The sequence below is a fragment of the Leptopilina boulardi genome, unplaced genomic scaffold (genome assembly GCF_019393585.1).
Source record: "Leptopilina boulardi isolate dan_hultmark-lab unplaced genomic scaffold, ZJU_Lbou_2.1 LbouV2_408, whole genome shotgun sequence".
Classification (NCBI taxonomy): domain Eukaryota; kingdom Metazoa; phylum Arthropoda; class Insecta; order Hymenoptera; family Figitidae; genus Leptopilina; species Leptopilina boulardi.
The window spans coordinates 62,087-82,223 of NW_026137983.1; the positions used below are offsets into that span (position 1 = coordinate 62,087).

General features: G+C 27.6%; 2 protein-coding genes across 2 annotated transcripts in view; both read right to left on the reverse strand.

Moving 5' to 3' along the window:
- Nucleotides 1-631: 631 nt before the first annotated feature.
- Nucleotides 632-2,495, reverse strand: LOC127289418 (uncharacterized). The gene is made up of 2 exons (XM_051317350.1): nucleotides 2,366-2,495; nucleotides 632-908 (listed from the first exon to the last, which is right to left on the reverse strand). The coding sequence occupies exons 1-2, from the start codon at nucleotides 2,485-2,487 to the stop codon at nucleotides 632-634; spliced, it is 399 nt and encodes a 132-aa protein (XP_051173307.1). The 5' UTR covers nucleotides 2,488-2,495.
- A 7,946-nt stretch (nucleotides 2,496-10,441) lies between these two features.
- LOC127289379 (uncharacterized) overlaps nucleotides 10,442-20,137 on the reverse strand; it is a 33,573-nt gene continuing 23,877 nt past the window's right edge. Inside the window, exons 7-8 of the mRNA XM_051317290.1 lie at nucleotides 19,862-20,031; nucleotides 10,442-10,989 (exon numbers count right to left, since the gene is read on the reverse strand). Coding sequence (XP_051173247.1) covers nucleotides 10,722-10,989; nucleotides 19,862-20,031 — 438 coding nt within the window. The 3' untranslated portion in view covers nucleotides 10,442-10,721. The remainder of the gene's footprint in view (nucleotides 10,990-19,861; nucleotides 20,032-20,137) is intronic.

Sequence of the window (20,137 nt, forward strand, 5' to 3'; positions counted from 1 at the left end):
TGATTAGAAAATAAACTTTCTCCATTTTGAAATTTATTTTTTTAGAAATATTTTTAATTTTTTAACATTTTCACAGTGAATTTCAATATTCTTTGTTGTGCAAAAATGAATTGAAATAATTTTTGCACTTCGAATTGTATAGGCTTTTGTTATAAAACACTGTTACACTATTTTTACTTTCGATATTTGTAAACTTTCTCCTCTTATAAAAAGCTATTTAAGTATCGAATCACTCAATCACCAAAATAACTATTATCCAGGATGATGGATTATATATTATGTTTACATACTCCAATTTCAAGTAACATTTGATTGAAAAGGCCAATAGAGACTCATCCTGATTAATTTATTAATGTTGTTATCTTAATTTTATCAATTTTGTTTTTATTGTGAAAACGTAGTTTCTTCTTATATATTAATTGTATAATTAATAAATTATAATATTAATTATATATGACATAATTATTTTTTGTGCAACATGTATTCTATTTATAGAAATTATTATAAAATTTGTTTATTTTTACAAAATATAATACATATAATGGGGTGAAGCTTTGAATATGTGAAAAGTAAGTAAAAAAAAATTAAGGGAATTTTTTTTTAAAACTTGGTAGATACCCTGTTGACCATTTTAGGTGCACTTTTTGATTTTTTTTTTTGTATATGTCTTTAAAAGAACTGTAGCTTTATTCTGATTAACTTTCGCTTTTTTAGTTTGATATAAAATATATACATTTTCGAGAAATAATGTTAAAATAGAAAAAGTAATTCCACAAAACAATATCGCCAAAAGTATTGCTATATCCAAAATATTTAATTTTGCTTTATTTGGCATTTGTATAATAATTTGGTATTTAAATACTTGTCTCATGCGTTCGAGGATTCCAAAATTTCTGAACTTGTTGATACTGAAACAAGAAAATTTATTCATTCATTTACTTTATTTTTTGTATTTACTATTGTAATTTCAGTTTTTATATAATTAAACTAGAAAATAAAAATGCACATAGGGACATTTGGAGTCAGACTTTTAAAATTCGAAATGGCGGCTTCAATATGACGCTATCTTAATTTGAATCAGTGAAATTTCACTGGTGAAATAGCTAGCAATCGGTTACTGAATCATTTAGTGAAATTTTCACTGAAAATCAGTCATATATCACTGATTTCCAGTGAAAATTTCACTAAATGAATCAGTCAATCTGTATTATCGGTAATGGGTAAAACAGACTTCAGTAACCGACTTCTAGCTATTTCACAAGTGAAATTTCACTGATTCAAATTAAGAGAGCAACTACTCTGTTAGTTAATCCCTTCGCAGTCGAGTAGAAAAATCGTTTGTGGGCCCAAAACGGTCCAAAAAAAAAGTTTCCAAAAAAATTTTAAATCATCATATTAAAGGTTTTTGGGGTCGCTGAATACAAATTTGTGGTCAGATTTTAAAAATTCAAAATGGCGGACCCAATATGGCGGAAAAATTTAAAGTTGATTCGATTTGTTCAAAATTTGGTACTCCGGGGTTTTTTTGGGTCGCTAAATTTTAAATTGATTCGATTCGTTCAAAATTCGGTATGGGGGGGGGGGGGTTTTTTGAGTCGCGGAATCCAAATTTGACCTCAAATTTAGATTCAGCGACCCAAAAAATCCCGAGTACCGAATTTTGAACGAATCGAATCAATTTAAAAAATTTTCCGCCATATTGGATCCGACATTTTTAATTTTTTTAAATCTGACATCAAATTTGGATTCAGCTACCCCAAAAACCCTCGAGTACCGAATTTTGAACGAATCGAATAAATTTTAAATTTTTCCGCCATATTGGGTCCGCCATTTTGAATTTTTTAAATCTGACCTCAAATTTGGATTTAGCGACCCCATAAACCCTAAAGGAACCATTTTTATGAAAATCAAGTAAATTTTTAAATTTTTTTTAGACGCCATATTGGGTCCGCCATTTTGAATTTTTTAATTCTAACCTCAAATTCACTTTTTTTGGACATATATATGGGTCATCGACAGTCAAGGGGTTAAACTTTTGCATGGAACTATTTTTGTAGGTGTGGTTATTATTTCTTGTTTACCAATTCTAAATAGTTGCGCTTGACATCGAAATTATTAAAATTCACTAAAAACATTACTGAATTTTACTAACTAAATAGGCAGGAAAATAAATACCTCCTTTACTAATAAAAAAAAAGTAGTAGCCCCAACCATTCATATTTCTCTCAGTGTAGATATACCAAATTTTATATAAATTCATTAATGTTTAAAAAGAAAAATGATGGAGCTAAACGCGGACTTGAAATATTAGTGTTTCTGAGGCTGTGTAATTATATTAATTGTAATTGTCAAAATCATATCTTACATTTGTCGCATTATCGGTGTATAAGGACTATTTCTTTGTAAAATAAAACTAACAGGATGTTTTATTCCAGTTGGTATTATAACACATCGACATGGACTGTGTACTTTGTTATTGTACAACATGTGTACAAATTGTTCATCGGTGAACAATACTATATTCTCATTACAAATCTGAAACAAAATACATGTGAAATTACATTAATCACATAACTTTTAATAAGTTGTAAAAATTTGGTGCATTTGAAAAATATTAAAAATTGAAAAAAAAATCTAGGGTCAGTTGGGGTAAATGGGGACAAAATACATATTTTTCACAAATTACGTAAGTTTTAGGTCTGTCTTCTTTGAAATGCTCGACCAAAATACTGAAACAGTTTGACTTTAATTTTTAAGTTTTTATGCATTGAGCGATAACTTTTTTTTATTTTGCTGTCAAGATAAAAGCTTGGCAATACTCAAAACCTTTTGTAGGTGATCTGAGGTTAAAATATTGACGTTGAATTTAATTTTAAAACTGTAAATTAAGCTCCAACACTTCTTGTCCCCATTTACCCCAACTGACCCTACAGCAATGAAAAATAAAAAAACTACATTATTAATTTACTTATTCTTAAATACAGAAAGCAATATTTTATAATATAAAATTTTGAAATTAAAAAAGTAGTAAACAAATTTTTCGTTCATTTGAACGTTCAGAACTTCATGTGCATAAGTTTAATCTATAATTTTTCGTTTTTTTGAATTGATTTGAAATTTAAACCATGGAAGTTCTGATAAATAAAAATTAAGTAAAGTTGCGTTACAAATAAGAAACTGATTTTTAATGGATAAAGTATACTCTCCCTTTTTTTAAAAAATAGGACTTTACCAAAGTTACAAGCCAGTTTTTTAATTTCGGACAACTCGAACTGGACAGTTTAGGAATTTTGCCCCATAAAACGATTCTAACAATATTTTACCATATTTAAAGCATCTTTTGTTTCTTTTGGTTGGCGATTATCTTCCACTAATAATTTACTTATTTCTTTCCAAACGTAAGTTCTTGAATTCTGATAGGAAATTATTATTATTAACATAATAGACGGTAATGTAGAAAATTATAATTAACTTTTTTATGTTTTAAAGTTTTTCTAAAATATATATAAATATAATACCTTTACTTTATGATAACTGGCAGTATTATTGAAAACAATTAACTTATGTGATTTGACATTAGCATATTCGTCGATTGATTTGAATGGAATATCTAAATTAAAATTTGTAAGTTTCCTGACGAAAATTCCTGTGTAGAGTGATATAATTATGAAAATGAAAGTGGAACTTGAAAAATATATAATTTTAACAGTTCGAGATTTTGGACGTTCTGTAAAAAAATATCAAGAAATAGTTATTTTAATTTAAAAATTAATTTACAATATATTTTAATTTGATTGTAAAAAAAAATGATTTTTTCATTTTGTTAAATTCTAATCAAAAATTATACCTGGTATACTTTGATGCAAGAAAATTCCACAAATAGAAAATATTTCGTCTCCAATACATTTCTTATTATTAAAATCTGTTTTGAGTTTGGTATTTGTGAAAATTTGAATCAATAGACTAATTATGATTATAAATATAAATACAATCCACGATTGAAATGTGAAAGGCTGTTCATTTAAAAATGATGAATTATAATCGAATTTATATAAAATTAATTCTTTAATATTTAAATTTTATAGGGGAATGTAGTCATGAGTAAACCACTTCCTGGTTTTTTTTATGTAAAATAAGTCTGTGTGCTATTCCATGAGTTTTTTTTTTATCACTTTTCGGAGTATAACCTTTCCAAATTAAATGAAACATTTTTTTTATAATATTTATTAATATAAAGGTCCAAAATAATCACTTTTTAAGAAAAACAATTGTTTATTTAAAAAATACAATAATAAATAATAAAAAAAATTCACTTTTTTCTGCATTACCAAATAAATTGGTTTAAAGATCAAATCCAATATGGCGGACGACAATTTGAAAATATAATGTAATTCTCTTAAAAATGGGTATTCGGGTATTTTCGGGGTCGCCATCTTGAATTTTAAAAAACTGATATCAGATTCATAATCAGCGACTCCGAAAACCCCTGAGTAAGCATTTTCAAGCGAATTGTATCATATTTTCAAATTTTCGTCCGCCATATTGGATCCGCCATTTTGAATTTTGAAAAACTGACCTCAGATTCGGAATCAGCGACCCCAAAAACCCCCGAGTAACCAGTTTCAGAAATATTTGAGATGTTTTTCATCACTTTTTTTAAGTTGCGCATATATGCGTAAAGAGCACTTTTGGCCAGTTTTAGTTTTTTTAGTCATTTTTCTTGTGCGGTATGAAAGGTTGAAAAATAAAGAAAATTTTGATCTTTAAACCAATTTATTTGGTGGTGCAGAAAAAAAGTGAATTTTTTTCATTATTTATTATTTTATTTTTTAAATAAACAATTGTTTTTACTTAAAAAGTAATTATTTTGGACCTTTATATTAATAAATATTATAAAAAAAATGTTTCATTCAATTATTGGAAAGGTTATACTCCGAAAAGTGATAAAAAAAACTCATGGAATGGCACCTGTGCATAGAAATGTTTATTGTTGGAAGCAAAAATTTTTTAATGTTTAGGTTAAAAAATTTTAGATCGCATAAATGCCGTCTTTAATTCAAAGAAACCTTCTTTGAAACAAAGAAACTTTTTTCTGGTTGTGTATATTTATATTTTTTAATCTATTCCGAAAAATTTTCCATTTATACTAAAATTTTATTATTAAATTATTAAATGGGACAAAAAAAGAAGGTTATTTATTAAAATTTTTTTTTTTTTAATAATACTGTACCTTTAAATATGAATACCACTGAACGTGTATGTTTAATTTCGGTTCTTTTATTAGAAAAAGAAATTCCGTATTTAACAGTGGTTCACATAAATCAAAATCTTGAATATTTTGTGGTAAATAATGAAAAAATCCCATTCCAAGATCAAGACTTTCATTTAATAATAATGGTTTCGTATTATTCCAATTATAACGATTGTAATTGTAAATTCCATAACTTTTCCATTTATATTCTTTAATTATACAATTCCCAGTATTCTCTATGTATTTAATTAAATTATCAAAATATTTTTCTTGAATATGATCATCCTATAAGGAGATAACATTTATTGTTAATATTAATTAATTAATAAAAATTAATCTTTTTTCTTCAATAATTCTTCTTTAATTAAACATCTGACCAAGTGATAAATTCGATAATCAATTATATTTCGACTGAACTCGTTGCTGACTAATTTTTAAAAATTATAATACTTTGCAGGAATGATTTTGAAGTTATTAGGATCACGAAATGAAAAGAATTTTATTAAAATTTTAATTATTTATTGCAAAATATGAATTTAAAGTATATGAGGTGCTGAAAACTGACAAATTTTTAGTCATTAGAAAATATGCAAAAAAACATAGAATTTACCATAAAAATAAAAAAAAAATTTTGGAATTAACTAAGAATGAATAAATTTATCATTATCAATTGATATAATTATTTAAATATGTGAAATAATATATAAAATATGATTTTCAAGTTCACCTGTCAAATAACCTAAATTTGCAAATTTCATCTATTAAATGTGAGAAAGAGAAGTCATTAAATTGAAAAAAACCTTACCAAATATAAAGTACCTGTGACTAATTTTTAGTTTTTCTTAGCACTTTCTTCCTTTTTTCTTCATAAATGTGAAATAAAAAGCAATAAAAATTGTCACTTTGCTTATTTTCACTATTTTCAAATGTAAATAACTTTCTTGGTGAAAACTGAAAAATTACAAAACTTGGGCAATATCTAATTGATCACTGAATACACACACTGGAAAAAAATTCGCTTTGGTCCCGAAGATACTTTTTGAGATAATTAAGTTTAAACTTTTCACAATTTTTATTAGGTTAATACATGTAATTTTTATAAAATTGAAGTTGGTTAAAAATGATTAACCAATAAAACCTAACTTTGTCCTTAAAAAATTACATGTATTAACCTGATAAAAATTGTGAAAAGTTTAAACTTAATTATCTCAAAAAGTATCTTCGGGACCAAAGCGAATTTTTTTCCAGTGTGTGTATTTAGTGATCAATTAGATATTGCCCAAGTTTTGTAATTTTTCAGTTTTCACCAAGAAAGTTATTTACATTTGAAAATAGTGAAAATAAGCAAAGTGACAATTTTTATTGCTTTTTATTTCACATTTATGAAGAAAAAAGGAAGAAAGTGCTAAGAAAAACTAAAAATTAGTCACAGCACAGTGGCCGATTTCCCGAAAAACCTGGCCAAAAGTCAAAAATTTTTTTTTAGAAATTTATACTTTTTATTGTTGAATATTATAAAGGAGGGTTCACTGCATAATTTTGCGAAAAAAAATTACACTTTTTTTATCACCAATTTATTATGTGAACAAGTAAAAGTGATCTTTGCCAGAGATTTACTCAGAACGTTTCATAACTATAAATTTTCGTCACAGTTAAAATAGTGAAAATATACTAATATACAGCAGATTTTTGAATATCTTTTTTTGGGAATTATTAACAAAGGTGTATGAAATATGTTGAATGTATTTATAATCACATTTAAAACGTACAGTTTTTAAAAAATGACATTAAACATCGCTATTCATGGCGACGATTTTTGTATTGTTTTATCAACGTAAATCATGAAAATAGTTGTGAAATCCACCGATATCCGCGCTCTACCTGGTATTATCATAAACTAGAATATATTTTTAATTCATTTTAATTGAAATCAGTTGCCCCAAGCTGCCCCTGCAGTTTTGGTATCACTTTTTATTTCACTAAGCGCGGTTTACCGACAGCGCGTTGCACCGGCCGGCGGTGCAACTGAACGTGAAAGACTGACTTTTTCTTCATTCGCATTCGCTTTAAACTAAAATTTAAGCACTGTCTGTAATTTAAAAAAAATAAGCTCTAACACATTTACGCAATTTTATAATACCAGCAAATATTTTGGATCCGCCATATTGAATTTGATAAAACAAATGTAAAATTTGATTTCAGAAACCTAGTAAACGTAAGTATACTAAGTTTGGTTAAAATCATACAATTTTTTAATTTTTAGCAAAGTTTTTTAAAATCTAAACGGCCAGTTTAGATCCGCCATTTTGAATTTGACACAACCAATGTAAAATTTGAATTCAGAAGCCCAAAAAACATGGATATACCAATTTTGATTGAAATCGTATCATTTTTAGATTTTCAGCAAAGTTTTTTAAAATCTAAACGGCCATTTTGGATCCGCCATTTTGAATTTGACACAACCAATGTAAAATTTGAATTCAGAAGCCCAAAAAACATGGGTATACCAATTTTGGTTGAAATCGTATCATTTTTCGATTTTTGGCCAGGTTTTTCGAGAAATCGGCCACTGTGCACAGGTACTTTATATTTGGTAAGGTTTTTTTCAATTTAATGACTTCTCTTTCTCACATTTAATAGATGAAATTTGCAAATTTAGGTTATTTGACAGGTGAACTTGAAAATCATATTTTATATATTATTTCACATATTTAAATAATTATATCAATTGATAATGATAAATTTATTCATTCTTAGTTAATTCCAAAATTTTTTTTTTATTTTTATGGTAAATTCTATGTTTTTTTGCATATTTTCTAATGACTAAAAATTTGTCAGTTTTCAGCACCTCATATACTTTAAATTCATATTTTGCAATAAATAATTAAAATTTTAATAAAATTCTTTTCATTTCGTGATCCTAATAACTTCAAAATCATTCCTGCAAAGTATTATAATTTTTAAAAATTAGTCAGCAACGACTTCAGTCGAAGTATAATGGATTGACCCATATTATACTGAATGTTAATATTTTTTCATTATAAATTCATTCAAATACAGTCCCACAAAAAATAAGTAATTGATTTTTTCTTAACCTCAAAAAACATTAAATTTCTGGTTGTATACGAATTTATTTTTTAATCATTAATGGATTTACATAAAATTTGGGGTCACTTAAGGGTATGTAGGAACCTCCCATGTGACCTAGAATGGGAAAATGTGTGTTCTGGTAGTATAAATTTCATTCTAAAATGAAAGAAGATTTTTGTCTAAAATTTCGAGGGATAATAGATAAAGGGTACAAGGAATCTCGCTGTTCTCCGAAAAATACATAATTTTGAGTTAAATTATTAAAAAATGATGTTTAACAAGTGAAATTTTTAAACGAAAATGAAAAAAAACATGGCGGCGCATACACAGACGTTGCTTGAGTGTGTCAGTGCTCCAGTAAACAGCGCCAATTCGAGCAAGTGGCCACTCAATGAACTACGATTAAATACATTATTACAACTATTTATTGCTTTATTTTTATTATTTTCGCGTTAAGTTCTAGTAAATGAGAAGAACAGCGAGATTTCTTGTACCAAACAAAATTATTTTTCCAAAATTTTAATCCGAAATCATTTTTTATTTCAGAAAAAGTTTCAAACCACAAAAAACGTTCTTTGCTCACATACCCTTAATTCGAATCAGATTTTTAAAATTCAAAAATGGCAGATTCAAAATGGTGAACAAATTTTTTAATAATTGATAGCTATTTACGGATTTTTATAATAAATTGATTGTTATTAGAAAAAATAAAGAATGAGTAATTATAAACATTAATAATTAATAATCAATATATATATGTGTGTGTGTCTCACCACATATTTAAAGTAATGTAAAATTTTCCCACTCAAAATATCGTTATCATTGAGAATTTGTTTTTCTGATGTTTCATTGTAAAATCCCATTTCTGTATTCCAAATGCCTCTATTGTATATTTTTGTTTCTTTACCGTCAACTGAATGCCATTCGCGAATCATAAAATCATCGTAACATTTAACAAGAAAAGACACTCCTTTATTCAAATCAAGTGGATTGTTGTATGGATTTAAACAAATTTCCTTTAAAGCAGCATCTCTACTGTTCATGAATAGGGCGAAATAAATTGTTTCTGTTCTATTTAATGATCTCGTAAAATTTTTCATAACATTAAAATCAACGAGGGATGTTAGTAAAAAAACACTCATTGCTTTGTCGTCCTTTCTTAATCCTTTAAAATTATGAAACCTTTTATCTATATTAGGTAGAGCAGCTAAAATTTCAAAATTAATATCAGTAGCAGCAATGTTCTCTTTGAATAGAAGAAGTTGCAAGTGAAAAATGAAATTTTTCTGAGACAAATCTAAAAAAAGGAACACAATTAAATTTTAAGATTCATAAATTCTGAATTTAAAATTGTAAATAAATGTTTATATTATTTTATAATTTTATAAATTTAAATATAATAAGTTATGTATTGCTATAAATTTTGAGGTTTTTAAAAAATGATTAATATTTAATGTATACATTTACTTACCATCATCGCGAGTTAAGTGTATAAGTGTTACGGAAGTAGATTTACTCCATTTGAAAATTTCAGAAATTAAATTCACATAATCCTTGGAAGTTAACGAATCGGATTTTGTTAATAAAATTATTAAAAATACATTTAAAATTGTCAATATTAATTGTTTCATTTTGAGATTTTATTTAATAACATCAAAACAATTCTAGTTTTAGCATATATTAAAATTGTGTCTTTTCGAAAATTAGTAGCAAATTGTTTCTTTATATACAACAATTATTTCTGACATAATATGATTAAGTGTGTGGTCCTAGCGTCATAGAATATAGATATATTTAATCAAGCACTTGACGTCACTTGTAATTATCAAAAAATTATAAGAAACATTACATTTTTATTTATATATTAGGGGAATACTTATAATACACAATAAATGTCAAATTTTCTTTTTATTGTTAGGCAAAATTGTTTATATTACATTATATAAGAAAACAAAGTAAAAAAAGTAAATATTTTATAATTATGTATCATCGTCAACCAAGATAATAATAGCAACAAAAACGCTATTTTTTTAAATTAAAATTCATGAATTAAAAAAAATTTAATTATATTTAAATTTAATTAAAGTACGCGTTTAATTCGATTAGATTTTGTTTGAAAAATGTTAATATTTTTTATTTCTTTTGGGGGGACTTTCGCTATAACCCCCCCCCCCCTCCACTGGTAGAACGTAGTTTTTTTTACTTATTTAAAAATGTATTTCTATTGAATAGATAACAATTTCCAATAAAGAAAATTCAATTTAAGAACACATAAGGAATTTTAATTTTTTATACTAATAATAATAAATAATAATAAAATAATAATAAATAATTTATACTAATGATTTTTTCAATAAATTAAATGCTCTTAAATATGCTTTTACACACTTTTTAATACCCCTAAACTGGCTACGTGGTTTATGGACGGCCCCTTTGCTCTTCGAAAATGAAAATAGAGTCGTTCAAAAAATAATATTACAACAGAAGCAAAAGCGCTGGCAATCAAAATTGTTAAAAGTATCACTATATCCATAAATTCAACAGCTTTGTACTTGTTTTCAGATTCATTTTTCAAATAAGTCGGTATACTTTCGGCAAGTATACGCTTCATGCGTGACATTATACCATTATTTAAAAATGACCTCAAACTGAAAAAAATTTATATTTAAAATAATAAAAGTTAATTATTTTACAAGATTGCAGATCATGATATATTGTATATATATGGATTAATCCACGGAACCATACGGTTTAACATAACTTCAAAAATTGAAAAATGGTTTTTAACGTAAACAAAAATTTAATAAAAATTAATTTCAAACAATTTCTGTAAGATTTTAGTTGAATGTGTTGAATTAATATATCTTTTGTTAAATAATAATTATTTTAATGTTTTGCCTTTTTTTCTTGCTGCTTAGATGAAAATCGCAATTTTTATCCAATTTTTATAAACAATATGGGTTAGTCCACTGACTCTCGTCTAATAGTGGTTGCGACCAAATTTTTAAAAAATCTAGTTTTAATATATGTGAAACTCGATGATTCCCTGAGTTCATTAACCATAATATTATCGTAAAAATTTTATTCCTTTTGAAAATATTAAATATCAAAAGTAGGAGGTTCACAATGTGATTTTGTAACCTTAAATTTTTCAATTTTTTTAAAAACGCTATTATTAAAAAACTATTAAAAATTAGATGTTGGAACTCACCAAAAACATAAATCACTTTATTCTGCACAGAGGAACGAAAGAATTATTGCAAAAAATTTATTATTTTTGAATGATATACGATTTTAAAAAAAATTTTATTTAAATATTCTCAAGATTTTTATTTACTTATAACTTTTTTGTCGGTGCTCCGAAAAAATTGAGGTTTTGCACAAAGATTTTTTATAATATTCTTTACTTTCTATTAAAATCTTACGAAGGTGTTTTGCTTCGTTTTGGAGATAATAATTTTAAAAAAAATTTATTTAAAAAGGTTAATTAAAAGACTTGAAGTTAACTAACCAAATTCAAACTGCTCCATTTTTTATAAAAATAGGGTAAGTGTGGGTATTATCGTGGTTTTAAATCTAACGCAGACTTAGTCAAAACATTCTGAACAAACCTTACAAGATATTTGTATAATTTTTTTTTAAAATGATCTTTGACTTTATTTGTTGTAATAAAAAAATTGAGTATGTCGTAGAGCGTATATTTTATTAAATAATAAATATTTTAAAAAGTGGTGCGAGTGCAGGTATTTCCGTGGTGCTAAAAGCTTGAGGATCGAAATTCCGTGTGCCAAATACCGTGGTACTAATAATAATAATCACAGAATACGTTATAAATCTATTAACTTTCACATTTTTAATGGTAATTATTTTCAAATTTTTATCAGGTACTAATAATAATAATCACAGAATACGTTATAAATCTATTAACAACTTTCACATTTTTAATGGTAATTATTTTCAAATTTTTATCAGGTACTAATAATAATAATCACAGAATACGTTATAAATCTATTAACAACTTCCAAATTTTTTAACGTAATTAATTTCAAATGTTAACAAGAATTATTATTTAAATAAAAGTATTTAGTACCTAATAACATTTAATTAAATATTTTTTATAAAAATAGTAATTATTAAACTAACAATAGTATTTGGTCTAAGCTATTTTGAAATTCTTTTTTAATTTACTCGTTTTTCCTTTAATTCTGCTTCTTTTTGTAAAAGTTCATCTATTTTAAATTTAATTTCTGCTTCCTCCTGAATTTGTCGTAAAGCCTGTTGTTTAGCGTTTTGTTGGGCCTCTATTTCCTTAATTTTTTCTTGATGTTTCGCAAACTTCTCTTTCTGTTTTTGGATTTTCATTTGCTCTTTTTCAATTTTTTGTTGTTTTTTCAAAATACGATTGTTTTCTTTTTCAATTTTTGCTGCTTCTTACTTTTCTTGTTTGATTTTCTTTCTTGATATTTTATCTTCTTCGATCTTAAGTTTTTTGGTCTTCTTTATTTTGCGCAATACTTTGCCACTTAGGGCAAGTTAAGACCGACGGAAATTTGGTTTTACTATTTGCACGATTCGTTTTCTTTTGTGTATCTTCTTTTGGCTAGAATAGCAATTGTCCAAAACTTTCGGAAAATTTGTCTGCCTTAGATTGTGGGTTATTGGTGTTTACACTTTCAAGAACCTGTAATTCTTTCGCAGTTTCTTTGATAAGCAGTGCGTTAGATACGAGGTTTCCTGAGTCAGCAGCTAAGTATAGATTCTTGTCCGAACTATTCAAATCTGAATTAATTGATTGAATTTTATGGAGATTATTATTGATTGCAACGACTAACTTTGTAGTTGATAAATGGTCAGTTGGAACGTGTACAATATCAAGGGTATCTTTGTCAATATCTATGCTGCGATTTTTCGAAAGAAAAAATATATTTATTAATGAATATTCACTAATAATAATTTCAAAAAATTATTTTTTTATGCTTTATAACTGGAAGGCTCTGTGATTAAAGTATAGAACTCACCTCGTTTGGAAACTTCAACGAATACCAAAGTTTAAACAGAGACGTATCTTCAGTTTCTCCCGTCCAAGTGGGGCTTGAATGTAATTTGAATATTTCCAATTTTTCCTTAGCCAAAACATTTTCCAGTCCTTTCAAAAGATCGATATTTTGATTGACTTTACTTGCAGATGGGACTTCAGCATCACAAATGGTTTCGTTGGAAAAATGTTGGATTCTTTTGAAAACTTTACTGAAATTTATAGCATTCACATTGAGAGGAGACAATCCACAGGTCTCGAATCCGTTTTTTAGAATCTCCGCGATATTAATATTTTTTAACGTTTTATCAAGCAAGATTGTAAATTGATGTTTTTTAATAGATATGGAGCCAGTATTTTTGCAGAAATCCTGAAATGTTTTTTGCCAGGATACTTTGAATGGACAAAAAAAGATACGTCCAATGGCTGTAGAATATGGGTTGCATTTGGTAAGAGAGCAATGAGCACAATTTTTTTTTCGTCACAAAATTTACTTAAAGGCAGTGTCATATGGGACGAATGTCCATCAATGAATAAAATAATTGGGAGTATTATTCCACTTTCTTCAAGCCATGGCTGAAAGACGTTATAGTTACATATTCAAAAAAGTTTTTCGCTGTCATCCAACCGTTGTCGGAAAATCCTAAGCTGTAATTAGCTGGTACTACTTAAACAGCATCTTTTGGGATACTTTTACCAGAAAAAAGCACCAGGGGTGGAGCAAGTGTTCCTTCCGCGTTCGCAGTCACTAACACTGTCACGTTTTCTTTTTCATTGTTGTTTACAACGTTATAAACGTTTTTAGAACCCCTTGGGGCGAGAACTGTAGGTGGCTTCGGATTTAACGGAACTCCTGTTCTCCTCTTCAGAATTGAAGATTCTGCTGGGGTCAATAAATAACAAATTTTGTGCAGTTAGGTATTCCGTGATTTCAGCAAACCATGAACGGATACTGCGCTCTGACACTTGAGCTCGATTTAATGTTACATTTTCGGCAATTCTTTGAGAAAGTTCCGGGTGTCGTTTTAAAAAAGCGTCGAACCAACTGCGCGCTGGCTTATTATTAATAAAAGGTGTCTTTTTTTTATCGTGATCACACAACAGTTTAACGCTTTCCAATAGTTGATCTTTTGTTACTGGGAATCCTCTCTCGGTGCAGTGGAAAATCCACCTAACCAGATTATTTTCTTCCTCAAAACTAAGAACGGTGGCTGGGCCCGGATTTTTCTCGGCATATTTGCAGTTTTTTTATCTCGTAATGTGGATTCCGGAATGTTGTATTTTCTTGCTATTTCAGAAATGGTAGCACCTTTGGAAATTTCTTCGGCGGCAATTTTTATATGTTCCTTTTTGTATAGGAATCGTTTTTTTGACTTTGAAGTTACTTTATTCGTTGATTTCTTTTTGGCTTTTGCCATATCTTCGTTTGCTTTAATATTCACAATAATAACTTGAAAAAAGTTTGTCACTCTTCACATTATTTATTATGACAACATCGGTTAAACCAGGTTAGGTATATCTGACTTATAGGTTGGGTAGGCAGCCATTTTGGACTGGACAAGTCCCTCGGTATTTGGCGCGCAAGTTCAAAACGTTAACCAATTACCGTGTCGATAAAATAAAAATAAGTCGAATCATCATTTACCACGAAGTTTTAATTTAAGAAATACATTATTTAATCGAAAATATAAAAATTAACAAGTTTTAAAGTATTAATAGTAAAAAAAGCGATTTATATAATACTTTATTTTTGCATTGCACCCTACCGGAAGGGTGGTACTGGATTGGTACTGGGAAATTGGAACTGAGATCTCAGTACCAACTCAGTACTAATTTGGTGCATTTTGGTACTGAAATGGAACTGGGAAATTTACCTGCGAAAAGGGTCGAGTTACCGTTAATACCCTCATAAAAGTGAAAAGCGACTAGCTTTTTCAATATGTTTAAACTAAAACTTTATATTTATTTCAATATTATATTTGTTTTTCATGGATTTATATTATTTTCATACATTATTATGCATATGATATTTCCTTTGTCAGCTAAATTCAAAAATGATGTCCATTTTTTTATCAAACTTAAGGTATACGAGATAAATTATAACTTTTTTAAATGTAATTATTTTATGATAAATTTTAGATATTCATAATCTGGAAATATTAACGAATCTGAATATATATTTTTTAAAGTTGAGTTATTAAAATTACAAATTTTTTAAGCAATAAAACTCGGGTTAAAATTTTAATCCTTCAACAAAGGACCTAGGGGTCTATTGTTCAAGGAGGGATTGCAATATAATTTCCAAACTTAACAGAAATTTTCTACAAACTATTATGTTTTTTTTTTTGCTGTTTTACACGTATATCGTGAGAGACGGTTTGTTGATCTTATATACCTTTAAAACTATTGTTAAAGTACTTTAAAAATGTCTTCTTATGGGTTATCAGGTAGTGGTACTGAAGTGGAACTCAAGCCAAGTCCAATTCAGTACCATTCCAGTACCACTCTTTCGGTAGGGCAATAAGCATTTTATCAAACTTTACGCTCCTAAGAAATTTAAAATTTTTTGCAGCGATAAACAAAAGTTAAATAACTATAATTTTTTGTTTATTAAACACATACAATATGAAAATAACTATCTGAATTTTTTGGGTTAACAAATTGGGACGTAAATGATAAAATTTGCCAGAAATAGCGAAACCACGGTAACTCATGCACTCACGGTAATATCCACACTTACCCTATATTAAAAAAAAGAATAAATCTTTATAATTTTTTAACATTATAACAATTAAGAAAAGTTTACAATTGTAGAGAATATTTTACTGAATAAAATAAGCTTTTTTTTTATCAAAATCGGATAAAATTTGCGATTTTTGAAGAAAGTCAAAATATTAAAATAATAATAATTTAACATTAAGATTTTAACTCATATAATTTTTTCCAAAAATTGTATAAATAGATCTTCTAAAATTGTTTGAAATTAATTATTATTAAATTTTTGTTTCCGTTAAAAATCGTTGGCCCTTAAAGGTTAGGTTGGTTTCCATTGTCCCTACTCGCCATTTGTCATATATAATTATCGTCAACTACCGCACCCTGCTCTAGTGAAAATTTAGTAACTTTATAGTTAAAATTAAAAGTTAAGGTGCTTATATACCTCAAATTTCGATCAGATGAACATTATTTCTGGACCGTGAAAATGCGTGAAAAGTCATTTTCACGGCGGGTATTTTTGAATTGTTTTAAACAAAAAATGTTTTTTTAAGAAATATAATATTAAATAATTGTTTTAATATGTAAGAACACTTTAAAATAGTGATAGAGAGATGATTTGATTAAAAAATTTAGCAAATTTTGCTTTAAAACGTTTTCTGCTACAAGAAAGTGTAAAATGACGATGTTTGTGAAATGGTTTGTACAGTGTACATGTGTACATGTTTCTTTCAGTTATTCGAAACAATTAGTTGAATTTAAATTTATTTGATAAACATTTCAACTTACCGATTTATTTTCAGCACTCATTATTTATTACAAGTTAAAAAGAAACGACATAACATAAACAAAACTCTGAGAGACACTCACAAGGAAGAAGCACTGTACAAACCATTTCACAAACATCGTCATTTTACACTTTCTTGTAGCAGAAACGTTTTAAAGCAAAATTTGCTAAATTTTTCAATCAAATCATCTTTCTATCACTATTTTAAAGTGTTCTTACATATTAAAACAATTATTTAATATTATATTTCTTAAAAAAACATTTTTTGTTTAAAACAATTCAAAAATACCCACCGTGAAAATGAATTTTCACGCATTTTCACGGTCCAGAAATAAAGTTCATCTGATCGAAATTTGAGGTATATAAGCACCTTTACACACAGTTATACAGTCCATTTCACTAAAGCAGGGTGGGATAGTTGACGTTGACGAGAATTATGATAAATGGGGAGAGGGGGCAATGGCAACGTTCATAACATGTTAAATTTAATTTCATAAGTTTCTACATACACTAAAACGTCAATCGAGAACAGACGAATGTGCAGTGCTGTTCTCGATTGACGCGATTTTTATCGCTCGAAAATAAAAACACTCAGGGCCGTATGAAGGGCCTTACGCAACAATGTGAATTCTATCTAGGGGATTTTCACTAGTGGGGCACTGAATCCACCTTAAATTTAAAAATCACAAGTACGACTTTGGCGTCAGTCATAACCTAAATTCTACCCGCTTCCCCACTTCCCTTCAAGTGTTCCCTTGCTCTGTTCTCGACTGACGTGTTCTCGATTGACGTTCTAGTGTATATGAGTAGCATAAAAATTATGATTTTGCTTCCTCGTGGAGAAAGCTTTGTAGTCCTTTCGTTTATAAAACTTTTCAAAGTGGCGGAAACAAATTTTTTTCTTTATAGAAACATGTTATATGAGATCCTGATCAATTGTCCGGATGTATGTATGTATGTGTGTGTGTGTGTGTGTGTGTGTGGATCACTTTTTTGTTTAGAAGATAACTTTAACAGGTTTTAATAGATTTAGATAAAATTTAGTAGGCTCATTTATCATATTAATATCTCAACTCTGACCAAAGGATTTTTAAAAATTCTCCAAAAAAAAATTTTATGGTCTTTTTTCCAAAAATTTTTTTTTAATCGAAAAAATTTTTAAATAGAAAAATTTAAGGTTATATATAATAAAAGCGTATTCTTTACGTCAAGACGAATCGATCGATATATATAAAGTATTCATTTGAGGTAAATTTAAAGAAATAATGAAAATTAAAAATCAAAAATTCACATTTCGTCAATAAAATTTTGCTTTCTCCACGAGGAAGCAAATTTTTTTGCTGATCGTAAAGAGAAAGCAAAATGTTCATGTAATGAACATCTGAATTTACAACTTTTTAGTAAGTTTTTCATGCTTTTGGATGCGTTTTTGGTCATAAAAAGAATTGAATTTTTTTGGTTAGTTTTTCATGCTTTTGGATGCGTTTTTGGTCATAAAAAAGGTCTTCCTCTACTCGGATCTGAGTGTCAATTTTTTTCTACACTTTTCGGTGTATTCTGTGCAAGAATATGCAATAAAATCTTCTGCCTAAGGAAAATTGAATTTTTTTGATTAGTTTTTCATGCTTTTGGATGCGTTTTTGGTCATAAAAAGGGTCTTCCTCTACTCGGATCTGGGTGTCAATTTTTTTCTACACTTTTCGGTGTATACTGTGCAAAAATATGCAATAAAATCGTCTGCCTAAGAAAAATTGAATTTTTTTGGAAAGTTTTTCATCTTTTGGATGCGTTTTTGGTCATAAAAAGGGTCTTCCTCTACTCGGATCTGGGTGTCAATTTTTTCTACACTTTTCGGTGTATTCTGTGCAAGAATATGCAATAAAATCGTCTGCCTAAGAAAAATTGAATTTTTTTGGAAAGTTTTTTAAGCTTTGGGATGCGTTTTTGGTCATAGAAAGGGTCTTCCTCTACTCGGATCTGGGTGTCAATTTTTTTCTACACTTTTCGGTGTATTCTGTGCAAGAATATGCAATAAAATCGTCTGCCTAAGGAAAATTGAATTTTTTTGGTTAGTTTTTCATGCTTTTGGATGCGTTTTTGGTCATAAAAAGGGTCTTCCTCTACTCGGATCTGGGTGTCAATTTTTTTCTACACTTTTCGGTGTATTCTGTGCAAGAATATGCAATAAAATCGTCTGCCTAAGAAAAATTGATTTTTTTTGGAAAGTTTTTTACGCTTTTGGGTGCGTTTTTGGTCATAAAAAGGGTCTTCCTCTACTCGGATCTGGGTGTCAATTTTTTTCTACACTTTTCGGTGTATTCTGTGCAAGAATATGCAATAAAATCGTCTGCCTAAAAAAATGGAATTTTTTGTGTGTGTGTGTGTGTGTGTGGATCCCTTTTTTGTTTAGAAGATAACTTTAACAGGTTTTAATTGATTTAGATAAAATTTAGTAGGCTCATTTATCATATTAATATCTTAAATCTGACTAAAGGATTTTGAAAAATACTCCAAAAAAAAAATTTTGTGGTCTTTTTTCCAAAAATTTTTTTTTAATCGAAAAAATTTTTAAATAGAAAAATTTAAGGTTGTATATAATAAAATCGTATTCTTTACGTCAAGACGAATCGATCGATATATATAAAGTATTCATTTGAGGTAAATTTAAAGAATTAATGAAAGTTAAAAAATCAAAAATTCACATTTTGTCAATAAAATTTTGCTTTCTCCACGAGGAAGCAAATTTTTTTGCTGATCGTAAAGAATAAGCAAAATATTCATGTAATGAACATCTGAATTTACAACTTGTTTTTTGCTATTTCTGTTAAATATATGTGTTAGCAAAAAGTTACAGATATTATAAAAAAAATTATAAATACATAATTTAATAAATATGGTTTAAATGAGAAGTATAACGTGAAATCGTAAGGTTCCATATGAAAATTGACCATATACTATTTATTATTAAAAAATATTCACTTACTAATTATTTATTGGTGAGGTGAAAGGGCTATTTTTATTTAAAACTAATGCAAAGGAATCAAATTCATTTGTTCCAATTGTTACCATTGGACAAATATTGGGAATGCTGTTATTATAAGCTATTGCTAGAAACATGTCGTCTGTAAAAAGAGCCATTCCTTTATTGCAAACCTAAAAATAATTTATTGCCTTTGATTCTATAACCATTAAGTAATGAAACACAAAAAGAATTGCAAATTTTTGCCTTTCCATAGAAAATGATAAATTAATCAATCTT

Excerpts from the sequence above, each read along its gene's own strand:
- LOC127289418 (XM_051317350.1), bottom strand. The coding sequence starts at position 2,487 with ATGTTGTACAATAACAAAGTACACAGTCCATGTCGATGTGTTATAATA. Across the intron at positions 909-2,365 it reads ACACCGATAATGCGACAAAT|TATCAACAAGTTCAGAAATT; the intron begins GTAAGATATGAT and ends TTCTTGTTTCAG.